The sequence below is a fragment of the Schistocerca americana genome, chromosome 3 (assembly GCF_021461395.2).
Source record: "Schistocerca americana isolate TAMUIC-IGC-003095 chromosome 3, iqSchAmer2.1, whole genome shotgun sequence".
In the NCBI taxonomy this organism is placed as follows: Eukaryota; Metazoa; Arthropoda; class Insecta; order Orthoptera; family Acrididae; genus Schistocerca; species Schistocerca americana.
This window is the reverse complement of record NC_060121.1, coordinates 570,177,461-570,195,888: the sequence shown is the minus strand read 5'-3', so window position 1 is coordinate 570,195,888 and position 18,428 is coordinate 570,177,461. Positions and strand designations below refer to the sequence as shown.

The 18,428-nt window shown below is 38.2% G+C and overlaps 1 protein-coding gene across 1 annotated transcript in view; it reads left to right on the top strand.

The window, feature by feature from the left end:
• LOC124606228 (lateral signaling target protein 2 homolog) overlaps positions 1–18,428 on the top strand; it is a 321,923-nt gene that overhangs the window by 288,534 nt on the left and 14,961 nt on the right. The window contains exons 8-11 of the mRNA XM_047138204.1: positions 54–173; positions 617–813; positions 9,247–9,392; positions 14,855–14,997. Of these exons, the coding sequence (XP_046994160.1) occupies positions 54–173; positions 617–813; positions 9,247–9,392; positions 14,855–14,995 (604 nt within the window). The 3' untranslated portion in view covers positions 14,996–14,997. The remainder of the gene's footprint in view (positions 1–53; positions 174–616; positions 814–9,246; positions 9,393–14,854; positions 14,998–18,428) is intronic.

The window sequence follows — 18,428 nt, the reverse complement described above, 5'->3', positions numbered from 1 at the left end:
TGAAATAATTATTCTATATTCACCGCTATAAGCTGCTTACTTTTCTTTCTTAGCTGTAGTATGAGCAGTGATACATCATCGTTCAACTCAGAGTGCCAAGATGATGAAGAAATTGCTTTAGCTATGCAGGCTGCGGAAATTGCAAATCGTAATGAAGCAAGGGCAAAATTTAGGTATGTAACATTATTGCATGTTGGTTATAACATAACAATTGTTACTACATTTTATACCCCTGGAGACTGTTCTAATGAATGTTAGTGTCTTTGTTCATTCGTATGATGGTTATGAATAGAACATAACACATTCTATAAACCTGTGGCAGTATAATGCTGTTGTGCAGAAAGCCTTTGTGAGCTTTATATAATGTTAGTGTAATTACATTTCCAAAAATAAAGAACTTCGTTATGTATAGTTTTATGCTTGCTATATTTCAGCCAGAGTTCTGATTACAGGACCTTGATTCCAGTGACTTTTGGTTGGTTATGTTTATTTGGAGGGTGTAAAAATTAAAATGTTTGAAGTTTTCTCCTTTTGACTCTTGTTAATTTCATCTAATATAATGTTGCACTCCAGATCAGTTAGTAAGTACAGAAAGAATTTCTATTAATGTTTATAGGTCAAGTGAAGATTTGGTACATCGCCTCTTTGTTTGCATTGCTGGTGTAGCAGATCAGCTGCAGACAAACTTTGCTGGAGACTTGAGGAACATTCTTAAGTGTGTCTTCCTAATGAGTGCGTCTCAGACTACTGATAGCAGTGAAAGCTCAGACCAAGATTTACAGGAACAAGAATGCCCGTCTCCAGATGAAAATGGTGAGCATCATCTGTTGAAAAGAATACCTGTTGTGTGATGTTTTAGCTGGTAAAGTTTTCCTTGGAGAATTGATGTACATTTATTAACTTGTAAAGCATCTGTTCAGCCATAACCATTCCTGGTAGTCTTATGAATATAAACATAGGTAGGCCTGTAGGTAGTGGGGAGCAGGCGTGGTAATTACAACGATAAATAATAGCTCCCTCCCTTCCTTTTTCTCCTCCCTCTCAGGTCCAGTACTACTTCCCTAAACATCCACCTGACACCAACCGAATTACCTCTGTCATTATCAGTTTGACTGACTGACAGTTATGTTTTTTTGGAGGCCAGTAGGGGGATTCTGTGTGAAACTTTTTAGGGCCACCTAGGAGACTAACCTCTCTCCAGCCAAACTCATGAATGACTTGTTCAGTTCAGATGTGTTGTTGAACCCTTCATATCCTTCAGAACTTTTAACACATCATCCCAAATTCATTTTACTTCATGTTCCTCTTTCCAATAAGCTACCTGACCTCTACCTTTCTTGTTGTGCAATAAGTTCTGCCTTCATTAAACCTATGAACAGTACTCGACACCAGCACTTTAACGTGTGCTACCATTGAAAAACCAAGAAGTTATCAGTGGGAAGCAGTCACTATTCAGATGTGTAGGCTTCTGTAAGTTTTGCAACCCATTCTGTTGAAGGAAATGTAACTGTTGAAATAAATTTTGTTAATTCCTAATGATTTTTTTTTTCTTTCTTCTCCCCGTCTTGTAATGATAAATTTATTGTAAAATAAGGCCATTTCCAGAAAATGATTAACTTTAAAATAAACGAAGTGTTGAGACTCACTGAGTTCTGGCTTTATTTTAATTGTTGCAGCATTTTTGCTGTCTTAGTGACTTACAATTTACTTCAATCACACACAGAATATATCAGCAGCTTAGTCAAGGCCCTTTCTTGTTTCTAGCTATCAGCCTAAGAGTAATGTGGCCAGGTGCTAGCTTTTATGAAGAATATAGTATTATTTTACACAATTGTCCTTTTGGGCCATTAATTTTACATTCTCACCAACTCATACAGTGTTTAATAAAGGCATATCATGTCCTATTCAATTGGCCCATGTGCAATACTAGTGTGCTTTGCATAAATAGCAGTTAGCTGAAAGCTTCATGAATCACACCTCCACACCTAATCACAAAAGTCACATGTTCCTGTTATGCTGTCTGAACTTTTTTAATCAGCCACAAAATAGCACTCACCTCATCAGACAATATCACCAAGCACATAAACAGCTTTGTCAGTTTCTTATGGCGAGAGTCTTAATTTCAATTTTTGCATTGATTTATGTTTATCATTTTTATTTAATCAGTGAGGATATTGCAAAATGATAGTATAATCAAAGAAAGATAAATACCTGTATACCTGCCTGATTCTAACAGCAAATGCCTATTACATCTTAAAGTAACTAGATTGGTAATGAATTTTTCCTGTAATATAATGCTTTTAATGTTGTGACATTCTTAGTTTTAAGATCTTTTTCAACACATCACAATATTATGAAAGACATTTCATCATGGCCATTGTCATTTTGAACAAAATAATTTTGAATACTAGGCAGTGTCATTGTAAAACACTAAAATGACTAAATCACCTGTGTTTCGAGTGACTTGCCACGGTCCTCTTCAGAGCGGTTAACTGCTTTGTACTGGTGAATGGCTTCCCCTAGATACTATCTGTTTGTTTATCAGTCTTAGCAGTCACCAATGAGAGTTGCCTACCAATCACTTACTAGAGTGGCACAGGCAATAGCCTGCTGTATGCTATTTCACACTAGTCACGTACTGGAGTTTTATTTCAGTGGGCCACCTGAGTTGCACAGTCCTCCAACTCCATAGCAACAGCTGTGCAAATTGTCTAATGACATACTAGATACGTGATGTTTGTAGCTACCAGATAACCGAAATAGACATTATGTAGGGAAAGACATTCAACAGTATGCAGCAGTTAACCAATCTGAAGAAGACCACAGCAAGTTGGTCAGAAAGTCAGTAATTTAATTGCTTTAGTGTTTTACAGTGGAGCAGCCTAAATTATTTTATTCAAAATTTCATCATCTGTTCAGTAGCTAAGCATTAAAATGCTAATTTGTCTAGAACAGGCTGGATTTGCAAGTTAAGGAATATCCCAGACATTCTCATGTATGGTGAAAATTTATATACTGGTTGGCTTTGATCACTGTCTTGATAGCAGTAATGTTATCATGAATTTTCTACAGTGGAATGGAATAGATGTCCAGATGGATATCTCTGGGATGTGAAAAATGTGTTGATTGGTGACTCCATGGAGTGTCCTGTGCACCACGACCAGATAATGGATATACTTGGAAGGAGAGACAGCATTGGTCGTATTTTTTTTTGTTTTATTAACCGCAAAATCGATTTTCGGTCACTTAGTGACCATCCTCAGTGCTGTAATATACAATTTAAATTGGTAGGCACTGGTGTCAACAAGCTTAGATCGCTCTAAGCTTGTTGACACCAGTGCCTACCAATTTAAATTGTATATTACAGCACTGAGGATGGTCACTAAGTGACCGAAAATCGATTTTGCGGTTAATAAAACAAAAAATTACGACCAATGCTGCCTCTCCTTCCATGAAAAATGTGTGTTTTACTTAGAGTCTAACCCAAGAACTTGTTGTAAGTGGCCAGTGTAGCTGCTCATAAATCTCTGTGTAAGCATAATTTTTTCTAATTTTACCGTTGTTGTCTTTGTGAGATGGATGTTTGGCAGAGGTAATACATTGGGATGACTTTTCCTGAAATGTTTGTTTTCGGTATGTTGCCTGTAAATGTCCATAATCCACAATACCTCTCTTCCAGCATCTGCCACTAATACTGGATAAGTTTCTCCTTCACTCCTCCTTTAGTCCTCTTGGGAAAGGGCTTCAGACTAACAAAAAATACTAAGGGTATGGTAAGCTGCTGTTATCATTGATGAATAACATTTCAATAGGTTCATTCCACTGAATGTAGTTTTGTCATCTGCCTTTGCCACAAGTAGTTTTATATGGTCCCTCCACCACAAATTGTCAGAATGCTTAATCCTTTTTATTTTAGAGGTATGACTGCTTTCACCTGTTGACCAATGATGATGTAATCAAGTGCTGATGTACTGTTTCACCTGTTTGCACACACTATACTATTTTTATTTTTGTGGTTCAACAGGCAGTCTTTGCACCAAATGTTGACCCTCAGCAGGTCTTGCTGCAACTGGCTAGAATCATCTGCATATTACCTTGTGTAGCTCTTAGTGTTATCCACCTGCTCATTTATTATATGTCAAAAATTTTAATAGGTACATAAAACTCTGGTGGAGTACACCCAAATTTACTTAAAAGATCTGGTGAATTCTTTCAGATTATTGAGCTGTCGTGTTCAAATTCTTGTCCTGTAAAACTAAATATTATCTCATTATTGTAACATGATAAATGAATTCATGAGTGATACCCAAAAAAATTGAGAAACAGACAGTGGGCAAAATTATGACACATTATTTCTTATATCCACAGGTTGCATTTTGGACAATAAATGTCCAATAATTCTGGTATCTGTACTGCCCATATTAAATTATTTTCAAACATATTCCTCTTCTCATCAGTGGAGTGCTGTGTATGAGTACTTTCGGGTCCAATGTCAGGCATGTCCGACATATTTCCATATTGTACTATAAAGAACAGTTGGGGAGAATGCAGTGAGGGGAAACACAACAAAGCAACAAAAACTCTGTTCACAGTGAAAAACTAATAAAAAGTTTCTGGTAGATTCAGACACAGAACTGGGCTGTCAGACATGTTTGGATAATGTAGGTGGTACGTGTAATATGTGTCAGGATTCTGTTGCTTGGTTGCTAAATGTTTTCTTTAATGTAGCTGAGCAAAAACCTGTTTTACTTTCATCTGTTTGAGCTACAGAAGACCCCAGAATTTTCTAAATGATCTGATTATAGTTAAAAGTCTGTGCAGATAAGAAGAATGATACATGGATCCACGAGACCCTTATTTGCATCCAAAAGTTGCTTATCCATATCTGCAGATATTAGAAGCTTTGTAAAGTAATTTAAACTGCTACTGATTCAACAAAAGGCTTGTCCTAGGCCTGAATTTTTGTCTGCTTGAAGCGCGCACTTGGCTTTGATGTGAATTAAGGATGGACATTTTGTGTGTAAGTGGTGAAGAAAGCTGTTAAACATGTATATAAAAGGTGCATAGCTATTGTCAGAAGCAGAGCCATATTACATGCATTTCTAACTAAAGTCACAGACATAAGTATGAAAATATGAAACACACACACACACACACACACACACACACACACACACACTCTCTCTGTCTCTTCTGTGTAGTGAGTAATAATCTATCCATTTATTAAACAATGGAAGTCCTGGCAATTATAAAAGTATAATATGATGTAAACATGTATCGTATTCTCGGCTTTTAGTTGAAGTTAATTGAAATTTTCAAGAAAGCATCTGGTTCAGGTGATTAAGTGAATAGTTCATTACATGTTTTCTTTTATAATGTCCCTTTGGCGTAGGAAAATCGTTCAGTAAGTAATGATATACAGGACATAAAATCCCATCTGAGGCCTGCAATCATTTTTATGTTAATAGTTCGCTATCAGTGCTGTACAATCGCAATAAAATCATGAGGTGCTCAATTGACTTTTTTATTAGAACATGTTATGCGTTTTGGGATTACACCCATCTTCAGACGTCAGTTACAAAAAAGTACAAACCATAAGTGAACAGCACACTCAACATGTCTCAATGTTACAGAAAATGAGATCTGGTCATATGAGTTACATACCACAAAACTTCAACTCCTTCCTAACCAAGCCATAAGCTGGCCCCAATAGAAGATAGCCTAAGGATTCTGCATTTAGAACCAAAAGGGAAGATTTTAGATAACCTTGAAGATCTGGAGATCTACACTCGTATACAGCACGCTTTCCACCCAGTCTTTAATGAACATGCTTCTGGTGGGAACAACTGGTTTTTTGGCTTGTTTGAATGGATACTATTTTGAACTTGGTGTCTACTATCCCCTCATAAGTAGTATGATAGTGAATTTTATAGGAGCTGGTGGTGTTCTGTGCATGTACCGTTATGACAGGCTAGGTTTTTTGCTGTGTAGTTGGCTAGTTGAATGTCATACGGGGAAAGTTAGATGGACGGATAGGTTGGCATATACGGATTTTTTCACCACCTTACCCTTTGGGTGGTCTTTGGTGACACAGTGGTTTATTTGATTGATTTTAGACTTAGGACCCAAAAAATTCATCTTCCCCCATGAGCCCATAGTCCACTGTATAGGCAAGCCAATGGTGATCTCAAATTATCAAGGAAAAATAGTCTGATAATGAAAATTAAAGATAAATTATCATGACTTTTGAAATAACAGTTTAATCAACTTGACATGCGTATGAAATGAAAGGTAATTTTCTGAATAACCTGAATCTGCTGTTAGAAGCATTGATTTAATTTACTTGGTGCCCTCTCCCTTTGTCACTGAGCTGAACCGTGCTGCAGTGGAGCTGGTGGCAGGCATTGTAGACAGTCCATGGAAAGTCTGCAGTCTACAAGCTCAGCCCGCACCACACACATGACCCTAGTTGTTTTTGTGACCTAAAACAAAACAGACAGACATCCCGTACTGTTGGTTCTATGCCATGACAGAGCTTAAATGGGTACTGGCAGCCTTTGGGTTTCTTCTCCAAGAAGATTGCAGACAAGCATTGCTGTTCGCCACCATTTTACTTGTAACTCTTAGCAGCCTATGAAGCAGTTAGATACCTCAGTTTTGTGTTGGAGGGCAATGTATTCGCTATATACATAGGCCATTGGCCACTGTCTGTGAAAATATAACAGTTATGAAATAATTATCCCCAGTGCAAGTCATCTACCTAAATTTTATTTCACAATAACAAACTGACATTTGGCGTATAAGTGGTTCAAAAAGTCTTCACCTCTGAATCTCAGAGAGTAGTTAAAGGACCTGCTGAAAGGGAAGACGGCTCTGCACTTGCGTCACATGCCACTGCCAGGTGCTGAGGAGCTGATAAATTGCAATGCATCAGCAGCCCAACGGCGGCCACATGTACATGCTCTTCTGTGACAATGGGTTTTTTATTCTCTACATGGATTCAGCCAACTGGGCATTCACACTATGAGGGTGGTAGTAATGCAGCGTTATGTGTGACCCAGTATACAAGACTGCCGTACATGGACTCAAACCAGCATTCTCTACCAAAAGCGCAAAGTAATAACTGCATGTCCGAGGTCCACTCATAAGTTTTGACAACTTGGAGGCACGATTCCTGTGCCTGGACTTGATAGGATCTGTCCAAGTTGAACATAACTACCAGTCCTTTGTCAAAATGATTGACAGTACATCAGTTAGCTGGAGTTATTGCCATGGGAAACACAAACTGCTGAGAACATGGTGTGCACCTTCACCAGTGGTTGGATTTCACATTTTGGCTGTCCCCAACAAGTGACATCTGTCCGGGATAGGTAGTGGGATGAAGATATCTTTCGTGCAATGGCCCATTTGTAAGAGGTACATCTGATAAGGACATCACCATATCATGCACCTGCAAACAGCATTTTTCAGCACCTACACCACTACTTGAATGCGGGTGTAATGTACCACACAAAGGATTCGTGGATTGGTGCCTTTTTGGCAGTGCTGTAGGGGTTGCACGGTGCACTAAAAGAAGACCTGGAGGCCTTCGCAGCAGAGCTGGTGTAGACTGAACCTCTGCATCTACCAGGAGAGATTTTTCAAACAACCACCTGGCTCCCAGCACTCTGCTTAAGACTTCTTCGTGGAACTCCAGAAGCAAGTGAATACCACACAACAGAGTGGAACAGTACAGTATGGAAAATAGACTACCATCATTTTCAAAGATTTGGCAATCGCAGAGCACGTTTTCCTCTGACAGGGCACACAGCGCAGAGCGTTGAAACTGCCCTACTGATGCCCATATGCAGTTATGGGATGAAATGATGGGGACACTCCCTCTCTGCATTAAAGGGATAGACACATTAGTGTCCATTGATTGGTGCAAGACAGCCTATCTAAATGCAGAAGATGCCTCCGAAATGCAGACGATCACTGGATGTAGAGCATCTTCCAGCCACCAGCCTTGCAACATTGTTGAGAGCAGTGCCGCTCACCTGGAAACTGACCAGCAACCTCCCATCTAGTTGCAGTAGTCATCTTGCAACATCAGCTGACTTCCCATCACACACACACAATAACAGCAACATATTACAGAAGGAAAGTGGGGTTCCATTTCGATCCAGGAGACATTTATAGTTCAAGCCAGTAAAAACTTTTTTATTATTTATTTATTTATTTATTGTAAATTTGTTCTCCATGTAGGGGTGTGGTTTAGGGACTACAGCTTGCAGGTCACTCCATACCTATCCGTTGGCAATATTGTGAACAACCAACACTGGGAAAACCGCATTCCTCAGCAGTCAGTATGCTACTGTGTGTTGCATCATGAATATTGACATGTGAGCAGTTACCAGACATGCGTTACGTAGCAATAACACATAAGACTGGAATAGTGTATATGTTGTCAGTTTTGTGTTATATTGTTGCGTTGACAAATAAAACAACATTATCTTAAAGTGGATTGTACTATTTATTAAATGCCTACTCACTTCATATTGGTATGCACACTATCAATGCAGATACAATGAAGTAATTTTTCCTTGGATTGCTAGTGTTAGCTTGTATGAAATTAGGGTGATTGGGATCCGTGGGTAAACCATGTAAAACGTGTGCTTTGAGTGTTAGACACATTTGGGCAGCCCATGCATTAGGATACACAGAAATACATCCACAATAGAGGACGACTTCATTGCTTCATTGCATTAAATAAAATGTATATTTTTTTTCAAAGAAGTTACTGTTCTTAAATTCATTATTTTCTTCTCATAACTTTAACATTTTATATGTTTTATCCAGCTTTGCTGAAGTGAATATGTGTCATCACAAGACTCTAATTGTTGAATCTCTTCAGACAAGTTCTCCGCAGACTGTCTTGTAATGTCTTTTCTCAATATGTCTTTCTTCCAGTGATGAAACTGTGTGAAAGTTACCAGTACTGCAGAATTCTGAATGTCCAGTATAACACAGTTTAAACAATTTTTTCACTTTAACAGTTCCAGCATGAATTTATTGTGGCCTGTATCTCTTGTTAGAGATGTTAGGGTTTAGTCTCTCAATCACTTCTAACTCCACTTCTTTTGAGTAACATTAAGTGTGTTGTGTACCTGTTGCCCACACGCAGTCTATGATGGCTGTCAGTGTGAGGAAGTGTATGAGGACACACACTGTGTTTTGAGACAGAACAACCAACGCTCACGCCAACAGGTGTGGAGCACGCTGAAGAAGCATGGGAGTCAGCAGTGGAAGCGCCGCCGCCGTGGGTTCCTGACATCATGGCTCCCCGTTGTATGGCGTGTGCTGCCGCGTTCACTGTCGTCCGGCGCCGTCACCACTGTCGCAACTGTGGAAAGGTTTGTGAGACCGTACTTTTTAGGGCCATTAGTATATCTGTCCTCCCATATTGTGCTTGTAATTTTTTGCAGAAATACATTAGAGAGACCTTAAGAAGAATGAATCTGTAGAAAAAGAAACCAACTTCACAATGAATGCAGCGTTTTGAACACTTAAATATATATTTGTAAAAACAAAGATGATGTAACTTACCAAACGAAAGTGCTGGCATGTTGATAGACACACAAACAAACACAAACATACACACAAAATTCAAGCTTTCGCAACCAACGGTTGCTTCATCAGGAAAGAGGGAAGGAGAGGGAAAGACAAAAGGATGTGGGTTTTAAGGGAGAGGGTAAGGAGTCATTCCAGTCCCGGGAGCGGAAAGACTTACCTTAGGGGGAAAAAAGGACAGGTATACACTCGCGCACATACACACACATCCATTCCCTCGTACACAGACACAAGCAGACATTTCTTCTGAGTTTAATACACTGCAGATCTCCCTCATTCTGGCATAATGTCACAAATATACAATACAATTTGATTGTTGCACTCCTTTCATAGGAGGGTTTTTAAATATTGCGTCAAATCAGTCACAAATGGATTAAAGACGTAACAAATTCATGCTAGTGGCACAATGGGAAGCTGTTTCCACATGTCCTCTGCTCCATATTAAAATCAATTCAAATATATATTTTTCTGCTTGTGTCTGTGTACGTGCAGATGGATATGTGTGTGTCTGCGCGAGTGTATACCTGTCCTTTTCGCCCCCCTAAGATAAGTCTTTCCGCTCTCGGGATTGGAATGACTCCTTACCCTCTCCCTTAAAACCCACATCCTTTCATCTTTCCCTCTCCTTCCCTCTTTCCTAATGAAGTAACCGTTGGTTGCGAAAGCTTGAATTTTTGTGTGTATGTTTGTTTGTGTGTCTATCAACATGCCAGCGCTTTCGTTTGGTAAGTTACATCATCATTGTTTTTAGATACATTTTTCGCACGTGGAATGTTTCCCTCTATTATATAAATATATATTTGAATTGATTTTAATATGGAGCAGAGGACATGTGGAAACAGCTTCCCATTGTGCCACTAGCATGAATTTGTTACGTCTTTAATCCATTTGTGACTGATTTGACGCAATATTTAAAAACCCTCCTATTAAAGGAGTGCAACAATCAAATCGTATTGTATATTTGTGACATTATGCCAGAATGAGGGACATCTGCAGTGTATTAAACTCAGAATAAATACTTCAAAAAGCCAAGATTGTTCATAAAGCATTTATTTTGATAACCAGTTTCGGTAGGACTACGTTACCATCTCTGGATCTGCAATGAACAGAAAGTAGTCAAGAGGATAATAGGTTTAGAATCCATGTAATAAAAATGTACTGAATGAATTGTCCACACATTTGGAAAATTAACGTACCTTATGCTATAAAAATTAACATAATCTCCTGATTTATGCTATGTTTTGTGTCACATCACATATACGCATGTGAAGATCATTAAATCACTGGATATCAGCATGTCAGATATAAAATAAACAGTGTGTACCAACAGTAGCTGAGTACAGACTGAGGTGCAGAAAAAACACAGCTCCATAAGCCTGCCAGGTGGCACTGCATTCATAGAATTTAGAATTGTTTTGTGTAAAACAAAGGCATGAATATACAATATCGAGTAATTGTTAATATGCTAATTGAAAAAGAGCTTTTAAAAAACCATTACCGTATTTATACAGAAAGCATAATTGAAATCAAAAACCATAGTGATATTAAAACAACAAATGTTTATAAAAAGTTGTAGGGGAGTCTTAAGACTTGGTTTGTATAATCAATTTATGACATAATCCAGTAAGTAATCAAGCCAAACATTCTTCATACTCTATAATGTGCATCAATAAAACAGGCTCCAGATTGGCATATTTGTATTTGGAACAACAAACTTGGTAATTTATTCATGAAGTATTCAGATTTGAAGTATTCAGAATCTATACCTAGAAATTGCAATATAAATCTGTGGTGACAAAAGCCATGGAAAAACTCCTAATATCATGGCAGCCCTCCTTATGCCCAGTGCAGTGCAACAGTTCGACATGGCATGGACTCAACACGTCATTGGAAGTACCCTGCAGAATTACTGAGCCGTCCTGCTTCAATATGTGTCCATAATTGCAAAAGTGTTGCCAGTGCGGGATTTTGTGCACAAACTGACTACTTTCAGTATTCCCATAAATGTTCGAGGGGATTCACGTCAGGCAATTTGCATAGCCCAACCATTGACTGGAACTGTCCAGAATGTTCTTCAAATAAATCATGGTGAGAAGTAATGCCCAAAATACAGTATTCTCTGCACACTCTTGACACTGTGGTTTACAAAATGTTGAATTCCCTTATGATTTCTGAAATGAAATGTCCCATGTGTCTAGCTCCAACTAACATTCTGCATTTGAAGTCCGTTAATTCCTGTTGTGCAGCCATAATCACATTGGAACTTTTCACAAAATCACCTGAATGCAAATGTCAGCTCCACCAATGCACTGCCCATTTATACCTCGTGTACGCGATACTGCCGCCATCAGTGTATGTGCATTTCACTGTCTTATTACTTTTGTTATCTCATTGTATACCATTATTATACAGTGGAAAATCCAGGATGGAATGAAACAATATCATGAAAAGAAAAGTTGCTACTCACCATATAGCGGAGATGCTGAGTCGCAGATCGGCCCAACAAAAAAGACTGTCACCCCCCCCCCCCCCCCCCCCACACACACACACACACAGTCTTGGGCAACGTGAGTGGCAACTTTCCTTTTCATAATATTGTTAAATAATTATTCATCATCAGTTTTCTGCTATATTAGCAGGTCCTTTGCCTCTCCATTTTCTGCGATCCATTGCTTCCTTCTTAAGGCTGCTGTATGTTGTACCGTCCATCATGTCATCCAGTATCTGAAATCTCTTCCTTCCCCACTTCCTTTTCCCTTCTACATAACCTTCTAAAACTGTTTCTATCAGTCCATCATTCTTTCTTAATATATGCCTAATCCAATTTCTTTTTCTTCTTTTTATTACATCTAGTAACTGTCTTTTCTCTCCCACTCTTCTCAGTACCTCTTCATTTTTTACACTGTCCATCCAACTTATTCTTCCCATCCTCCGCCATGTTCCCATCTCAGAAGCCTCCAGTCTTTCTCTGTCTTTCTTCCTCAAAGTCCATGTTTCAGCGCCATACAGAACAACATTCCATACAAGACATTTTATGAGTCTTTTCCTGAGTTCTTTGTCCAGACTGCTGCAGAAAATTCTCCTTTTCTTATAAAATGCCTCTTTTTGCCATTGCTATCCTTGTTTTAATTTCTGTGGTCCACTTCCAGTCGGGTTTATCCTGCTTCCAAGATACTTAAAATTTTGCACCTGTTCTAATATTTCTCCATTCAGCTTAATTTTTATTTCTTTATTTCCTCCTAGTGCCAATACTTTTGTTGTCTTTGTATTAATTTTTATTCCATAATTTTTTTTCTATTAGCTTTAATGGTGTCCACCAAATCCTGTAATTCTTTTCCCCCTGTGGTTAGAAGGACCATGTCATCAGCAAACCTCAAACACTGTACTCTTCTTCCTCCAGTTTCTACTCCTTTGTCACCTAATGAGCATTGGTCAGTCATATTTTCCAAGTAGAGGTTGGAAAGGGTAGGTGATAGACAACATGCTTATCTTACTGCTTTTCCTAGTCTGATCCAGTTTGTACTTTCTCCTCTCACTTTAACTGAGGCTTTTTGATTAAGATATAAGGAGTTTACAGGTCTTCTGGTTTTCCAGTCCACTCTCTTTTCCCCCATTATAGTCACCAGCTTGTCCCAAACCACATAATTATTATGGTATCTTACATGTTACATGACTATCAATAGAGTATGATGTCTAGATACATCATAATGCTCGCTTGATGTGTAGGTTAATTTATGTTGTGGCTAGACATGGGGCATTAAACAATATAATTTACATCATAGATACAGTATAAGTTCACAGTTCATTATCTTTACATGCATATTCATGATGTAACATGATGCATAGCACATATGGAGAGGTTATGTGAATTTGTAGAGCATAAGAAGTGTATGGACAATTAATTTTGTACTTAATTATACTTCCCTGTAATGCTATTACCCTGTCAACTTGGTTCTATCCACTGCAGGTCTGTGGATGGTAATGTAGACTTAACTGAAACCTGTTATCAAATTATACACTTTACTGGTGATCTTCGCCTTTTGAAGCTTTTCTTCTGAGTATATTAACTCAAATCAGAATGGCTGATTGGGTGCATTATTTCTCCTGTCCTTCCCTTAGCCTTTCTGTAGTGATGGTGATGCCCCATTTTCCAGTCTCCGTAGCTGCTGACAAGGCACAGTATTCTGTGCATGATTTGCATCCATCAACTGTTCCAGGTGTCTAAGTACTATATAATAGTTGTGTTTCCCCCAGCCATGGGCTGCTCCAGCACAATTGACAGTCTTCCCTAGCTTCCCATATACCACTTACATTTTATTACACTGTCAGATGTCTTTGCTAAACCTTTTATAATAGCTAGGACCACCCTCTAACTTTCATGAAAGATATGATAAAAATGCCCTGGTATATTGTCAAGGCTTTTAAAAAAATTCTTTTATGAAACAAGTTTGACATAGTTCTTTGTAGAATAATATGGGGTTTGGGAGAATTGGCTACATATTGTGCACTATCTGCAATATGAAGATCAGCTGAAAAAGTGCATACTTGGTTCCCATTCTGGCAGCCTTATAAGTTGTGTTTGTGTGTGAATGTTGGTACTCATTCATTAAATTCCAGGTGGATTTCCAATCCTCATTTTACTTGTAGTCTGTGTATCTGTTGATCTGGTTTTCATCAGCTTATTTGCAATTGTGTCTTTTACGACACCGTCCTAAAGCCTGATAATATGAGCCATAATTGATGAAGTGGGAGTGGCGTTAGAGACCATGCATTGAGCTTTCATTTGATTAATTGTTCAGCCATTGCATGACATAGCATGTTGACATGGAATGCAGTAATTCCTTGGCTTCTGTAAATCTAAGTTGTCTTTAACATTGTAGAACAAGATGCTTGTTGTGGCTAGTGGGCTTGCTGCACATTTAGTGCTATACTTCTACACAATTTTCTAAGTTTTCATGGTATACTACTATAAAACAGTGCTATTTGTAGTTGTATGAGAAAATAAACTGAAATATGCTATGTGTTTTGTAATGTGTCTGTAGCAGTGCAAATGTTGCAGCAGTGAAAATGTTGAGACACAGCTGAAAAAGCAGTTCAGACATTTATTCTTATTTTTTTGTTAATGCATTAGAATTTGTTTTGCTTCATCCAAAATAATCCAATGTTTCATAGTCTGTTTACAGAAATTTATCTTTGACATAATAATACTTGGAACATCATGAAATTTTATTCTGAATGTCCATAGGTTTTCTGTGCCCGATGCAGCTCCAATTCAGTCCCACTGCCGAGGTATGGGCACGTCAAGCCTGTCAGAGTCTGCAACCGCTGCTTCGTGTATCAGGTGACGCCATTCACATTGGAGGAGTCAACTCCTACACGATCCTAGGAGTAAGTGCTTGTAACAGCCAGTGTGCTGTTCATAATAACCACTGCCATAATGAACATAAAGATGTCTTTGTTTTGTGATACTGAAAATTGAAGGAAATAAGGGTATAAACTTAAATCTAGAAGACTAGATACATTATGATGTGATGTAAACTTGGAAAACAAATACTAACATTTGAATTGTTCCATTCACATGTTGGGGAGATTCTTACAGATTTGTTTTTATATTCTAGTGGGTTATGCAAAAATATGCACGCCTGCCTCAGTACAGAATGATCAGTAGAGGTTGAAAATACCACTTCAGTTGTAAGGTTATTTTTATTTTACAGTGCTTAAACCACAGCTGTTTTCAGCCTCTATGCCCATCATCAGATGTGATAGTGAAAAGAAACATGGGACTGAAGCTAATAATAATTTTTACATGTATTAGTACGTATGAGAAAACAAGAAAGAAGTACCATGTAACATATTGGAAAACAGCAGCCGCACTAGGTGTGGTAAAACCTAAGTCAATGCCGTAGTGACACCAGACAATACTGTGGACGAGTGCCTGGATAAAGAAATAAGCAATGAACATCAGGACATGTATTTTGTGCTGTGACCCCAAGTGCCATGAAAAGACACAGTGTACCACCAGCAAGTGCAGAGCATGGAGAAGTGTACACGAAGGAGGAAGCAAACTGGTAAACCTGATTGGCACAAGTACTGCCATCTGTTGATGGGAAGAACAACACGAGACCAACCAGCTCAACTGTTAACAATTGGAGTTAGTGATTTACATGCGAAATGGGAAAAATTTACAGGAAAGTTGCATGATAAGCATTAAGAGTGGTAAATAAACTTATTGAACACAGGCAGTACAGAACTGTAGTAAAACTCCTGACTGCAAGCTCCTGAATTAAAGCTTATGTATAAACCTTAATTTTTTTTCCCTTTCCATGAGTGGCATGCAAATTTTTGATTTATATGGGACACACAGATGATGTGGAATAATGTGCCACAGTCATGAGGTGAAAGTACATACACATGTGTCACTGCTATTGAAAAACATCTCACTACTAAACAAAATGAATGGTAGCTAAACCTTAAAATCCTTACTGCCAAAACCTTCTTTACCAATTAATAGTTAGCAGCAACAACACCAAAGGAACATGTTAAAAGTAAGAGCAATTCAGAAACTGCTAACAAAAAGCTGGCAACTCGAAAAGGCTTATATGAGGTAAGATGCGAGAAAAAGTTTACGTCTTGAATGACAGGCAAATTTTAATTTATTGAGTACAAACATAATGATGCACGATAACATGCCATAGTCACAGGATAAAAAATTAAAAATATGCAAACTTTTATTAAAAGAGGGCATTTTTCAGCTATGTAAAATACAAACTGGTCCTTGAAGTCCACACAGTAGGAAATAGGCATATGCCAAATAGTAGCTAAGCCTAATCAAGGGCCATGAAAAATTGTGAAAACACTGTCCCAGTGAAGAAGTATATGTGTGTCATGAACAATAATCAGAAGCCAGAAGATGTGCCACGTAGAGAAGCATTGTCACTGAGAATACTGTTGTTTCTAAATGGGAACTACTGTGTTAGTTGGTGACTGTGATTAAGTGATAGACTACAGATCCCTTGGTATGGACTTCAGTCCATAGCTGATCCTAATTCTTTTTGTTATTTATTACTACTTTAACCTATGGCATTTCTTTTGGGGTGAAGGCAACTTCAACTTTTGTATAAAAATCAAGGGCAGGTATGTAGCAGTTGTTCGAAAGAAACAAAAGGTCTTTTTATGTTTGGAAATGATTATTTAACAGTCACTGCAAACTTAATGCTGGTAAAAATATTTTATTCTCATGCATTCATATGATGAGACAGTTTTATTATTCTCTGTGTTCCTAATTCTCTCTCTCTCTCTCTCTCTCTCTCTCTCTCTCTCTCTCTCTCACACACACACACACACACACACACACACACACACACATTCATTTCGGAAGCTTATCGTATACATATGTATCAAAAAATCTGATGGAAACAGAAGCAGACAGCTGAACCTACCTACTTGACTTATTTCCCTGTGCATGCTGTGAAACTGGAGCAAGTTGGAGATTCTAACTGAAATAGTGTTGAACCTCTGCCTCTGGAAAATCTGCTATATGATTAGCATCAAAATAATTTATGGACTATGTCGAAACCATAAAAGAAGAGAAATGAAGCAGTTAGTATGTGGTGTTACAGAAGCATGTTAAAAATTAAATGGACTTAAAAGATAAAAAACAAGGATATTCTTGACAGAGTTCATGAGAAACTGAATGATAAGACATGAATTAATAAGATATCAGTGAAAAACTTCCATTCTGCTGGAGGAGCCAAAGAGGACAGACACTGTAAGGGCAGAGAGACATTGAAATATATACAACTAATCATTGAAAACGTGTGGCGCAGGTGTTGCTGTTAGATGGTGAGAATGGCACAGGAGATGAAAGTGTGTGGCTGCATCAAACCAGTCTGATGATTGATGACCCAAAAGGAAAAGGGGATGTGGGAAACTTGAATAAGGTGTAAGACTGCATACTCAGAGTGAAATTCAGCATGTGACAACTGTCTCATTTCCTTTCAGCAGTTCTCATCATTGTCAATTGTAGGTTATGCTTGTGTGTAGGTATTGCCCACAGTTAGTTTCAAACATGTAATATTGTTCTGTATGCAATGTTAAGTCCTGGTTGTGTTGTTATTGGCTACAATTTATACTCACACATTGGGGAGTGATACTGAAATGCATTACTATTTTACTGATTCATGCTGGGACTTGAGTCATTGATGTGTGGCCTTGTAATTTTGAAGAGGCCAAGCACTGTTCAGCTGAAGTCTGTTGTCTTATTGGAATGTTTATAGTTTTTCTCTTTCTTTCCATTGAGGCCACTCCTTTGTAAGTGTATGTTACAGGACTTTGACCTGACAGTTATAGATAACAACTTTGGATTTTTGTGTAACAGTGTTGCATACATTTGCAATAAAGGAGCACTTACGAAGTTTTTGCCATTAGAAATGTTCATAAGTTTTCAGATTGCAAGGAGTGTAGTTTGTGATGTAGATAACACATTGTAATTAGCCTGGGTTTAAGTCTGTTCCATTTGCAGAATTCTGGAAATTTTCACCTATCCTGTGGCTAACCTTTCCTCCAGGACTGCTAGTCCCACAAGGGATGCAGGAGAATGTACATGAAATGTGGAAAATGGGAACAAGTGCTGGTTGAAGTAAAGTTATCAGTGAGGCTTGTGAGTTGTGGCTTGGGTACCTCAGTTGACAGAACATTTGTGTATGAAAGGCAAAAGTTTCAAGTTTGAGTCCCATTCTGGTACACAGTTTAACCAGCCAGGAAGTTTCATACTGTTCTTTTGGCATTGTTTCAAATCCAAGTGTGTATGACCTTACTTT